General features: G+C 41.6%; 1 protein-coding gene across 4 annotated transcripts; it reads right to left on the bottom strand.

Annotated features, from left to right (window-relative positions):
• Window positions 1-2,954: 2,954 nt before the first annotated feature.
• On the bottom strand, window positions 2,955-9,614 carry GMNN (geminin DNA replication inhibitor). Of its 4 annotated transcripts, none has more exons than XM_064443145.1 (7): window positions 9,530-9,614; window positions 8,862-8,925; window positions 7,070-7,168; window positions 6,544-6,682; window positions 5,773-5,855; window positions 5,584-5,694; window positions 2,955-3,973 (listed from the first exon to the last, which is right to left on the bottom strand). In XM_064443145.1, the coding sequence occupies exons 2-7, from the start codon at window positions 8,916-8,918 to the stop codon at window positions 3,836-3,838; spliced, it is 627 nt and encodes a 208-aa protein (XP_064299215.1). In that variant the 5' UTR covers window positions 8,919-8,925; window positions 9,530-9,614; the 3' UTR covers window positions 2,955-3,835. The 4 variants fall into 4 exon arrangements, with proteins under 4 accessions (XP_064299215.1, XP_064299214.1, XP_064299212.1 ...); XM_064443144.1 differs by lacking the exon at window positions 9,530-9,614 and adding an exon at window positions 9,199-9,270; XM_064443142.1 differs by lacking the exon at window positions 9,530-9,614 and adding an exon at window positions 9,130-9,257.
• Between the last annotated feature and the right edge of the window lie 2,329 nt (window positions 9,615-11,943).

The raw sequence follows: 11,943 nt of genomic DNA, 5'->3' as shown, positions 1-11,943 counted from the left end.
GATGTGATCCACAGCAGCCCCCTTCAAGAGGCTGTGGTGCCCCCAAGGGTACAACAGAGACATCCTCATACCCAAGGGTTTGACCTTGGACACAGCTGATCACATTTCATTACAAGCAGTCATTGGAAGATCAACAAAGCAGCAGCAAATTAGAAGTTTCTCAGAACACCATTAGCACTCACTGAACTACTCTGTGTTATTACCACAACGGAAACAGAGATAACAATACACAGTAAACATTTTCTACTGAAGGGAATGTTGATGATAATGCAATTCAGTCTCAAGAACAACAGTACTGGAAACACACGGCCTTGGCAGATTTGCAAACCTTCTGCTCAAAATCTCAAATCCACTTCTGAAAACAACCTCAGATGGCCCTTATGGAAAAGGAAATGAATATGCAGTGTGCTGCCTTTCAAAAATCAAGGACTAACTTCATTACTTATGCACAAGCTGCAACACATGACAATGCTGTAGGCCCTCACGTAAGACAATACAATGCCAGATACCAAATTATTTCAGTTGCCCAGCTATTACGGTCTAATTCACTTCTCCATACATTGTCTTAAATACAATGGGTGTTTACACAAAAATTGGTATTTTTGCTAAACCGATTACAAGTTTTTCTTCACACAAGCCATCCACCCTCTCCACACTTCACTTGCCTCTGCTCATCCCTGCACAGCTGTTCCTTCTTGAAACATCTGACACCTGCAAACAGCCTGTCTCCCCACACTTCAGTCTTATATATCTGAAATTGTCCTGTTAGGACATGCACATCTTATGGGAGAAGTGCTAGGACACAGCAGATGCAATTGCACTTCTGAGCAGCCTTAGGATACTTCAGTGAAAGACAAGATCGTGGCCACAGCCCCTGCAATGAAAGGGAGTCAGCATGCTGGACAAGTTGGTGCACAAAAGCATTTATGACTTCTTGGAATCACATTCTGCAGATAGGTTCCAAACTGATAATTTTACTCTGCTAGACAGAATGATCTCTGTAACATAGCTGGATATGAAAATTTTGTTTTTAGCAATGCTGGTTTTCAGCTGTTACATAGCTGTATTTCAGTGGTAAATGAGAGCTTCCCTATGCACTTCAGCAAAAGTAAAAGGTCAGATGGTTGTAAGGGAACAAATTACACAATCTGTGTATAATTTCTACACATTTGACAAGCCTTTCACACATGCATACAAAGCTCCAATACTTACTATACGATAGCTCTACCACATCCATGTTTTTAAAAATACTCAGGAATTTTCAGGACAATAAATGAAACTTGACCCTTTTAGAACCTTTTTTGAACAGCAGATAATGCAGCATCATAAAACCTCTGACAACACTCATATAGTAATATTTCTGATAAGCCTTGGGAGGTTGATCAAGATCCAATACATCTGTGACAGATGAGCATGTATATGGGTTTTATTCCTATACCACAAGTCAGCTCCCATACCCAGTCTTTCCCTGCAGCATGTTTTTTTTCAAGAGTTTATACAGCAAACTATCTGCTAACAAATTAAAAGCTAATAAAACCATAGTAGCCTTGGTTTGACGGCTTCTGGTGCAAGTATATTTATTACTAAGTGGCCCATGTCTTTTTGATGCAAGTTCTTCTATTGCAGGCAGGCCAAACGCTGCAATACATCCATCAGCTTACCTGAAGAACTTACATGATTTTGTACACAATCCATTTCAACAGAAATAAGGATTCAGCTATTCAAGAGACTATCCTGTCTGTTATTTAACAAAAAAAAGATCAAGAAAAAGCACAAGATTTAATCTAACAAACATTCTTCTTGACCATCTTGATGAAAATAAGGAAGAGCCAGAGGCAGATAATGCATGCAAATTCTGGGTTTGTTAATTCCTGGCAGTTCTTTGTTCTAGCAACAGCACCTGTATTACAGCAGTTCACAGATCAGGAGGTGAAATGGTGGAAAGAAGTTGCGCTTGCTGTCTCAGTTGGATTGGTTTGCCTGGCCAGCTAATTATACCACAGTGCTTTCTTCCCTTCTACAGTCTCTGCAAACGCAAAATATTCCCAATGTTTAAAAATAAAGCCACCTTCGAAGAAGGACTGTTAACTATGAATAACTCAAGATTTATCTTTTTATAATAATCTTTATGCAGTGCAATTTAGTTTATGTGTTTCCTTATTATCGTTGAAGAACTACTTTGACATTAAAATTGCTTAGAATCTGAGATAGGAAAGTTTTAAGCCACTTGACAGTATTATCTACTTCTTTTGAAAAAAAAACAACAAAGCAAAGTTACTGTGCAAAGCAGTTACCCAGCATCCAGCTGTCTGTTTTTTTCTTAACACAGCATCAGTGGAAGTCAAAGGACACACCTTTGTCACCATTTCTGCTCCGCGGTGGAAAGGATTATGTCTAAGCACCCTCTAGAGCACCAGTTGGCATGTGTTATCTTTTTGTTTACAGAAGTTCCCAGGATATATGATGCCTCACTTGTTACCAGATTCCAGGTGAAATGGAAGCCAGAAAGAATATTACTTCTTACAATGGTTCTAACATTCCCTGAATGCCACAACTGATTTCAGTTGCAAAAGATCCATTAACTTACTGATGCCCACAGGGAGAGAATAAGATATGGAAGGAATCTAAAGGTGCCAATCTGATAGCTCCACAGACATGTTCACATATACCCTGAAGTGCCCATTTTGGCAAAGCCAGAATCCCTCCAATTATCTCTGCCTCCTGAAAGCCACTGAACTTTAAGCTCTTCACAAGACATTGCAATGGCCACCACCTTCTAGAGCCTCTCCCTGTAAGACCTTGTTACTTACAGAACTGCAGAGTTCACTCAACTGGAAAACATGCATTCAACTTACTCTCCCCTTCTATCTCTGCTTTCAACTGCAAGCATTTCCACACACACCCCACCCCCCCCCCACCCCACCCCCCCATATGGATGCCAGATACAGTGCTCAAAGTTTTAAAGAGCTCTTTTTATTCCTGTAAACCCTATCTTTGTGAAAAGGTGCCTCATCTCTTGGTAAATGCCAGAGCAGTACTTTGAAAACAGACACTGAGTTTCCTTTCAGAATAACTCCAAAGTGTAGGCTGCTTTGTCTCCATCTAATTTTCAGTACAGCTGCTATTAGGAGCAAGAACACCCCTTCTCTTTATAAGCCCATAAACTAGACTAACACTTTCTACTTATTTAAGCTCTCATCTGTACATCTTGGAAAGGCTCTCAAAGGATGAAGGCAATTTTAAAAACCCTGAAAAGTATAATTAAACTTTAGACCTTGACTTTTATTACTTTTTCTTGACATTCTGAAGCCTCACCAACAGCACACAAGTTTTATTTTGCTTTCCCTATCCACCAAAACAAGAATTCTGCACATCTAAGGAGTTAAAGTCTTCCCAGGCACTCCCTAAAAACTTGAAAGCTTCCATCTATAGCAGCAACAGTTGACTTAAACCTAGAACTAGCCATTCCCACTCAATTAAGAGGCTGTTCTAGTAAGGCAAAGATTTATTTATCAATTTTCATGTATAATGTCAGACCAACTGATATTTACACAGCAGTTTGAAATACACAGTATTTGCAGTTTATACAAGCAACTAAGTGTAGCTGGTAGTAAGTCTTCTACGCAGTATCCTGATACTCCCACTACCACATAATTCCAGTTAAAAACCAACAGCTGTAATGCTTCCACAAGAGTTTCTATACCTGAGAAGTTTTACTATATCCTTTCAAGAGGGAGTTCACAATTAAAAGCCACATACACAAGCCTATTTAAAGGCTGTCGTTACAGTTGCAAATTATTTGCTTCCTTTGAAGCAAGATCTGATATACTCTCCATCAAGCCACATGATACTTGTTATGGCCCTTCTGAAGTGCTGTCTGCATGTCTCCGCAGTTAAGCTCTTCTTGCTTGGATTCCTCTACAGCCAAACTCTTCAGTGTCTCAGGATTGTCAGGTGCTTGCCCAGTTAGCCTCTAGAAACAAACAGAAGACAGTGAACTTAATACTTTTTCTACTTAATAAACAGTGAAATAACACTGTGCATATTGAATTAAGCAAACTAATTATCTTCATTTGGAGATTGTTGCTGTAATTAAAACATTCCTCAGTCACAAAAATTCTTAGACACTTGAGTTCAACTCAAATTGCTACCTCTAACTCATAGACCACATCTGCTTTGTTGACTGTTAAGTCTTCCTTAGGTTCTTCAATAGGACAGGTTACCTTAGGCAACCTAAGATATGAGAACCAGCTTCCCAAGCTTAATATTAATTTAGTACTATATAGGTTTAATTTTAGAAAAATTACTATACAACAGATTAAGTTCATAATTTTAAAATCAGACATAATGAAGCTACATTAAGTCTAGATGAACTAGAAGACCCAGCAGTTTCTAGCACTTGATCAAACTACAAGTTCCTTACCTAACCTGATCTAAGGAATTAAAAACAGGACTGTAAGAAGCAGCTTTTGAGGCTTCTGGTTGTTCGATGTATCACTTAAGGTTCATTAAAGCCTCAGAAGTCAGCAGCTTACAACCAGTAAGTGAACTTAGCTGTTGGGGAACTTAGAAGTTTGCAACTACTTTAGTTCTTTAAGTCCTTAAGTGATTTAATTTCTGCCTGTGGATTTATCACTGACAAGCAGCACTCCCTGAACACCAAAAAAAATTCAAGTGTAGCAAATTAGTGGAGTCCTGAAAGACTGATCTAAATAATTGCACTAACTGGAAGTTAACTTGATCGAGTTTGCTTCTTGATTACTGCAAGCAATTTGATTAGTCTTCCATTTTGTTTCCACCTCCCCAGTCTAATCAGAGAATCAAAATATTTGCTAGGCACCCAGCTTTCTATCCCAGTTAAGACCTCAATCCCTACAAAACACCTAATTTAGAATCAGGGTTTCATGGCTATATGTTTACCACAGCTTCACAGGCTGTTACAGACAACCTACTCCTGGTAGAAAGGTCACAACTACCTGTCCCCAGGGAATCCTCAAAAGAAACTGTTTGGAAATTTACAAGTTTATGAACCCTACAGACTTTGTACATTAGCCATTTCTGGGCCACAACACTGGAAATTCCTCAGTGAAACCTTGACTGTAAAGGGCATAGGTACTCCCTTCTCCCTCACTACTCCACTTTGTGTGCCCATTTCAAATTTGTAGTGGCTGTGTCCTTTCAGGAACTAAACACTTCATTTAGCCAGCAACCTCCCACAACCTATTAAGCGTTTGAATTCAAGTCATCTCGGAAAAGTGAAAGTGAACCCTTCCTTCACTTGTCACCATCTCTAACATGCAAAGCCTGTTCTGCTAAGATAATAGGTTGAATCTCCCCTTCAGAAAACATTGGTCTTAGGTACTTTGTCATTACTCCTGTGGGTTCTAAGGTAGAAAGCCTCATCCCCTAGAAAGGGCTTTATGCCTCTGGATTAGAACAATCCCACAGGAAACAGGTCAGACAGTAATTTAAATTGAAGAGTTGTGTGGGCACACAAAACAGAAGTCATGATTCATTAAAAACACCTTGGCTGGTTTCTCACTTTTTCATTCTACAACAATAACTGAAAATTCATTTAAGTACCTCAATCACGCTGGTCATATAATGTACATGTTCAGCAAGGGACATCAGCTCTTCATTTTCTGCTTTTAGGCGGGCAATTTCACCATCTTTCTGTTCGATTTCTTTGTGCAACTGTGTTCAAAGAACAAAATGTTGAAACAGGAAGACAACAGCCAGTAGTAAAGAAGTTAATTATCTTTCACTAGCTACCTTTTCATTTTCTTGAAGCACTTCATACAGAGCCTTCCTCCTTTCTTCAGCCACTTCTTTCCAATATTGATGTGAAGGACTTCCTGAAGTAAGAAGCTAGAGTAAGTCTGTACTAAGACTGAATTCTTGACATCACCTTAGGATACCCAACTTAGACGTGTTCTGTAAACCGTGATAAGAACTCACTCCATATAGTGTTTTCCCAGAGACTAGTTGTAAATTTACAGCTAGAGACATAAGCTTACCAAAAACCAAGATCATATACCATATTAATGGCTATACAGGCAAAGTCTTCAAGAAGCTGCCTCACGCATAGCTGCAGGCTTTGCAAAATGGTTGTATTTGCAAATGTCAGTCTGAATGCATGCTTTGGGAGTAAGATTTCTGTCTTCCACAAGTCACTGTCCATACAAGGCTTAATCGTTCTGAGAAACTGCACATGCAGCACACACTGCCAAAAAAGGCTTTCATTTCACCTTCATTATTAGTAATTTGAAAGCTTGTAGCCAATCCAAAGTAACAAGCTACAGAACTTCTTAACACTGCTGCACACAATGGTTCTCTGCTACTGGTTACCATAAACTCATCCTTAAACATTAAATATCTCTACTGTATTTACTGTACTATAAAGGACAGGTATCATTAATTCATGCTAGGTATTTAAAAAACCACAAAGCCCTTATTTGACAAAGAAACCATGTTTCAAGTTATATTCCAATGGGAGCATATCATTTTAAGTGCTAAAAAACCACTTCAGGAGTTCCAACATACCTTTTGTCATGAGATCTACAGCTGGAATGACATCATTCATATTCTCATTTTCTTTCTCCTTGTCCACAGACACCTCAGCTTTACAAGGCTTTGAGGTAAACTTGTTATTCCAGAGTTTCCTTTTGAATGAAGATTTCTTCTGCATAACACACAGGCAGGTTTAACTTCAGAGCAACATTTCAGCTTTTTTTAGAAAACTACAAACTTGTAAGTCTGCTCACTCAATAATACAAATAAGTCTTTATAAGCCACAATTTCTTCACGTTATAGTTCTAGTTTACAGACATCTTTCTTGATAGTCATAGGTTAAACAAAAGAAAAATCTCAAACACTTTCCTGAAGTACTCAGAAATTGCTAGTTTTTCATATTGTTTATTACTAAAATAATAGTAAACTTAAGTTGTATCACACTAGTTAATGGATTATATGTGTTTTCAAATATATTAGTTTTTCAGTTAAAAGCTCAAAAGCATTTCACTATGAGTAGAAATAACTACACATCTACGGTTTATCTTTTAATTCATACCTCATTTCTTCTGCCAACCAGGCAACCTGTTGCTGAAGGCTGAATCATTTTAAGAGTCTGTCTTGGGACAGCACTGCTTGTGGTGTCTGTGAGGTACTTCTGAAAAGACAAATATGGCTTCAGACAGTTGCTACTCTTCTCTACATAAAATGAAACTTAGGAATTTGTCATGCTTCCATTAAAGTAACCCATGGTTCGTCTCTTCAAGATGAAAAGTTTACATAAACCTTAACACAGACTAAAGGGTAAAGAACAGGATTTAGTTATCAGTGACACATGTAAACTTTAGCTGAAGCTCTCTAAGTTGTATTTGACAACAGCAGTATTAGACTTCGGGGGACAGAGACAAAAGTAACTGCAGTTGCAAGTTTATGCGGTAAAGTCACACACATCGCTTCAGGCAGTACCTGGTTTTGTTACCCGTGAACACACCCTCAAGTGGTGTTCACTTAAATAGATGTGTTGCTTCAATTATCCATTAAAACGGATCTAAAGCTTCCTTACTTCGACCCAGACAAGCTATTGTTTTGTATAAACAGTATGTTTATCACCTTTCTTGTCATGCATAAATGCCCATTTCCTGCATTAAGGCTTTCTGATTGGGTTGGTTACACTGCCACCATGAGATAGCAAACAATGGCAGACAACCAAGCAAGAATAGCCAGAATACAATGCCACACCAGCGTGAGAAAGTTACCGATTCACACTGTACTTCATATGACAAGAGTTCACCTTTCCCACGGTAGTTTCTGCCACCAATTATCCTACTGTTGAACTAAAGGACAAACACTAACTGCTGTGGGAACAAGAATCACACCGTGTGTCATTGCTGCTATTGAAGGTTAGAGTTAAGTATACTCTGCCAAGAAATTACTGACTAGTATTTGAGCTGATCCATTGAAAACATAAAAAGCCACACTGAGGAATTCATACCCTAGAGGACAAGATTACCATGAGTATGTGTCAGGCTTATCAATTAGTAATTTTCGTTAATACCAGAAATTTTCATTACAATCACTCTATCCCTCATGACAGAGGGCTGCTAGCCTCTATTTTACATGGTATTTGTACAATTCCGATTAAGGCCTCCATTAAAAGGTTTAACAAAAGGGTCTTGTAACAAGACTGAACAGGTATAAACTTTAGTAACTTCTTATGAGTCACCTCTTAAAAACCTAAATCCTCTAAGTATTTCCACCAATTCCAAGGTAACTATGGTTCATGAGTGTGACTTTAGAAACAGAACTACCTGCATGAATTAAAGCATGAGTTAAAGCATACTCAAGTGAAGACAGATTTAACTCTTAGTAAGTTCATCCCGACAGAGGCCAGGCAACAGAACCTACTCTACAATGCCTTAACAGCCAGACTGATTCAGTAATTGAACTTAGGCAGATAGCTAGCACGTAAAATGTAAGTCATACGGAAAGACAGCAAGCTCAGTGTCAAAAGTAAAAAAGACTTGCTGAGCAATAAGAAAAAAAGTAGTCATAAGCACGTATTCCCAAGCAGGACAGAGTGTTCTCAAGCCACACCAGGCTTGAGCCTGCCAGGAGGCTACTCAAGCCAACAGGACATAAGCCAGGTGGAAGGACATTGCAACAGATCCCTTTGTATTCCTTCAGTGGATATAAAACTTGTGTCAGACAGAGTGACCATTTCCCAGAAAATCGAGCGCAAACCTCAGAACAAAGCAAACTCTATGTTTGAGATACTCTCAATAAATTCTATCTTCTATTTTCTATCCCATATCTGCTCCCATATTCTAACTTCAAGACTTTAAAGCCTATACCTGCATAGATCCTGACGATTTTTCCCCATTCAGTTTCTGTTTCATTTTGGAATTCATAGGTTCACTGCAAAAAAAAAAAAAAAAAAAAGGAAAGGTAAAAAAATTTTTAACATCCAGCTGCAACCGAAGCTCAGGGACACTAGTTACAGAATATTACAATTTCAGTTTATCAGCTTTCACGACAGCATTAAAACTTCACTCATGAACCGCGTGGCCAGCAGGCTCTCCTCCCGGAGCCCCCCTTGGGGCTCATCCCCGAGACACGAACCCCGAAGCCCTGAAGGGACACCCCGTGCCGCCGCTGCCACACCAGTCTCCCACGGAGGCCACCACTGACCACAGCCCTGTTAAGCCTTTCCGCAAGGCGGGTGCCGTGGGGGTGGGGGTCTCTCAGGCGCCCACCCAAGATGGCGGGGAGGGGTGGGTGGCTCCCTCCCCCTCCTGCTCCCGCCAGCCCAACCCGCAGCGCCGCGCCCCGCCCCCCTCGCCGCCACGGCCAATGAGGGAGCGAGGCGGGAACCCGCCAAGACCCACACGCGGCCATGAAAGCCTGCGGCCCCCCTCGCCCCCAACGGCTCAAGCGAGGCGGAGCGCCTCTCCCTCTTCCCTCCCCAAAACCCACGGCGGACGCCACTGCCTACTGCCTGCCCCCGGCCCCACTCACGCACCCCACAGAACCCTTCCGAAGCGCCCCGGCGGCCGCCCGCTCCGGCCCTGACTGCGGGTATAAGGAGCGCGGAGGGCGGGGGCACCGTCACGTGACCCGCCGGCTGCTCCCCGAGCCAATCGCAGGCCGCGCCCCCCCCGTCCCGCCGACGGAGCGCTCCGCCCCGCGGGCCGGGCTGCCTGGGGAGGCTGAGGGGGGCTGAGGGGGCCGGGAGCAGCGGCGGGTAGAGCAGAGCAAGTGCCTCTGCGGGTGGTCCGGGGAGGGGTTTTCGTCTTGAGGAAGGTGACAGGAAAACTGAAGAGTACAGCAGTGGGATGCGGGGCACCTCGGCTGTGAACTGCGCACCCTGGCCCTACCAGTGCCTGGGGGGTGGTGGGGGTGGTGGTGCAGGGTCCTGCCCGGTGCAGTCCGCCCCTCAGCTGGAGTCAGCCGGACTGAGGCTGTGGGAAAGGAAGCACACAAGCATTGCCTGGTGCTCACCTCGGCTGTTACGACCTTGCGTTGGAAGTTTACTGGTTCCATATTCAAAATCTCCCTGTAGCTTGAACCTAGATACAAGGTCTCTCTGGCTGCTTTCTCAGTCCCGTTATTTGTTGTATTTTATAATGACGCTGTACCAAAACACATATAAATCACATATCCATTCTATTGTCATAGCTCCTATCTAAATACAGGACGATCTGGAAAGCCAGGGAAGAAAATTAACATGGTTAAGCCACAACAACTGATATACAACAATAATTTTACATATGATTGTCGTGGTTTAGCCCCAGCCAGCAACCAAGCACCACACAGCCACTTGCTCGCTCCCCTGTGGTGGGATGGGGGAGAGAATCAGAAGAGTAAAAGTGAGAAAACTCATGGGTTGAGATAAAGACAGTTTAATAGGTAAAGGACAAGCCGTGCACACAAGCAAAACAAAACAAGGAATTTATTCACTCCTTCCCATGGGCAGGCAGGTGTTCAGCCATCTCCAGGAAAGCAGGGCTCCATCACGCCTAATGGTTACTCGGGAAGACAAACGCCATCACTCTGAACGTCCCCCCCTTCCTCCTTCTTCCCCCAGCTTTATACGTTGTACATGACGTCACATGGTATGGGATATCCCTTTGGTCAGTTGGGGTCAGCTGTCCCGGCTGTGTCCCCTCCCAGCTTCTTGTGCACCCGGCAGAGCATGGGAAACTGGAAAAGTTCTTGACTGGTGTAAGCACTACTTAGCAACAGCTAAAACATCTCCACATTATCAACAATGTTTTTAGCACAAATCCAAAACACAGCCCCATAGTAGCTACTATGAAGAAAATTAACTCTATCCCAGCAGAAACCAGGGCAATGATACAGACTACAACTCTCCATTAATTACGCATAAGGTATGCTGTTAAGTTTGTTAGAGGCCACACTACAATAACGTTCTTGCAAATAATTACATTTATCTTTATTTATGCTAATAGTATCTTCTGCTGGCTTGTAAGTAAACGTTTGTACAGTTAAGGACACATTCCTTGCAATCAAGGTCTCATAGCTAGGTTAGAGCAGCTATCAACATTTTTCCCAGGCAACATGATGGAGCTATTAGAAATTAGGATAATTACAGAGAGAAGTATTTCTTTAGCGTGCCACTGCATTGGTCCTCTTTTGGAAGTAAACTGTATGGCACTTATGAGAATGTCTTAAGGGGAATGTCACGGTCCAACGAAAGAAAGAAAGGCAGAACATAAAAAATGATGAATTAGGAAATCTTTAAACAAGGATGAGGAAATAAAGCTGATCTCTCTTGCATAAACTTGTTCAGTCTCCCATTGACCCATTTAAACTTTCATTGCCCACAACATCCTTTGGCAAGTACTTCTGGAGCTCAAATAGCTATTGTCTGAAGAACCCCTTCCTTTTTCTTTTTTTCTTTTGAACCTGATCCCTATATCTTCATTTGATGTCCCCAGCTCTTGTACTGGAAGAGACAACAAACAATTAGTCCTCCTTTAGGCCACTGTCCCCCTGGACTTCTCTTTCCCAGGTCTACCTAGCCATCGCTTACATGAAAGCTGTTCAATTGTTCTACTCTTTTGTGAATTGTATGCCATTTGATTTGCCTGATCTGCTGAACATCAGACTGACATTTTTGTGGAAATCTCTCTCGTAACTCTGAGATCTTACTCTTGAATGATGGTCAAAGTCTGTTATTTGCTCTGTAGAATTAAGATTTTTTTTCCCATGTACAATCTTTTATGTTTACCTACACTGAATTTCATTGACTGCTGTATTCGCCAGTTACTCAATTCCATAATGTACTTCTGCAGTTTTTCAGTCAGCTCTGTTTCAATCATCTTGAATAATATAGTGTCATCAGCCAGCCGTCACATCAGTAGGCTTGATCTTCTATCAAGAAAATAAAAATAACATGGGCAGAAATGTTTG

This window comes from Phalacrocorax carbo, chromosome 2 (genome assembly GCF_963921805.1).
Source record: "Phalacrocorax carbo chromosome 2, bPhaCar2.1, whole genome shotgun sequence".
Classification (NCBI taxonomy): Eukaryota; Metazoa; Chordata; class Aves; order Suliformes; family Phalacrocoracidae; genus Phalacrocorax; species Phalacrocorax carbo.
Note: the sequence above shows the minus strand (reverse complement) of the source record. Positions and strands in the feature narration are given on the sequence as shown.

Excerpts from the sequence above, each read along its gene's own strand:
- GMNN (XM_064443145.1), bottom strand. The coding sequence starts at position 8,918 with ATGAATTCCAAAATGAAACAGAAACTGAATGGGGAAAAATCGTCAGGA. Across the intron at positions 7,169-8,861 it reads AATCGTCAGGATCTATGCAG|AAGTACCTCACAGACACCAC; the intron begins GTATAGGCTTTA and ends TTGTCTTTTCAG. Across the intron at positions 5,695-5,772 it reads TGCTTCAAGAAAATGAAAAG|TTGCACAAAGAAATCGAACA; the intron begins GTAGCTAGTGAA and ends CTTTGAACACAG.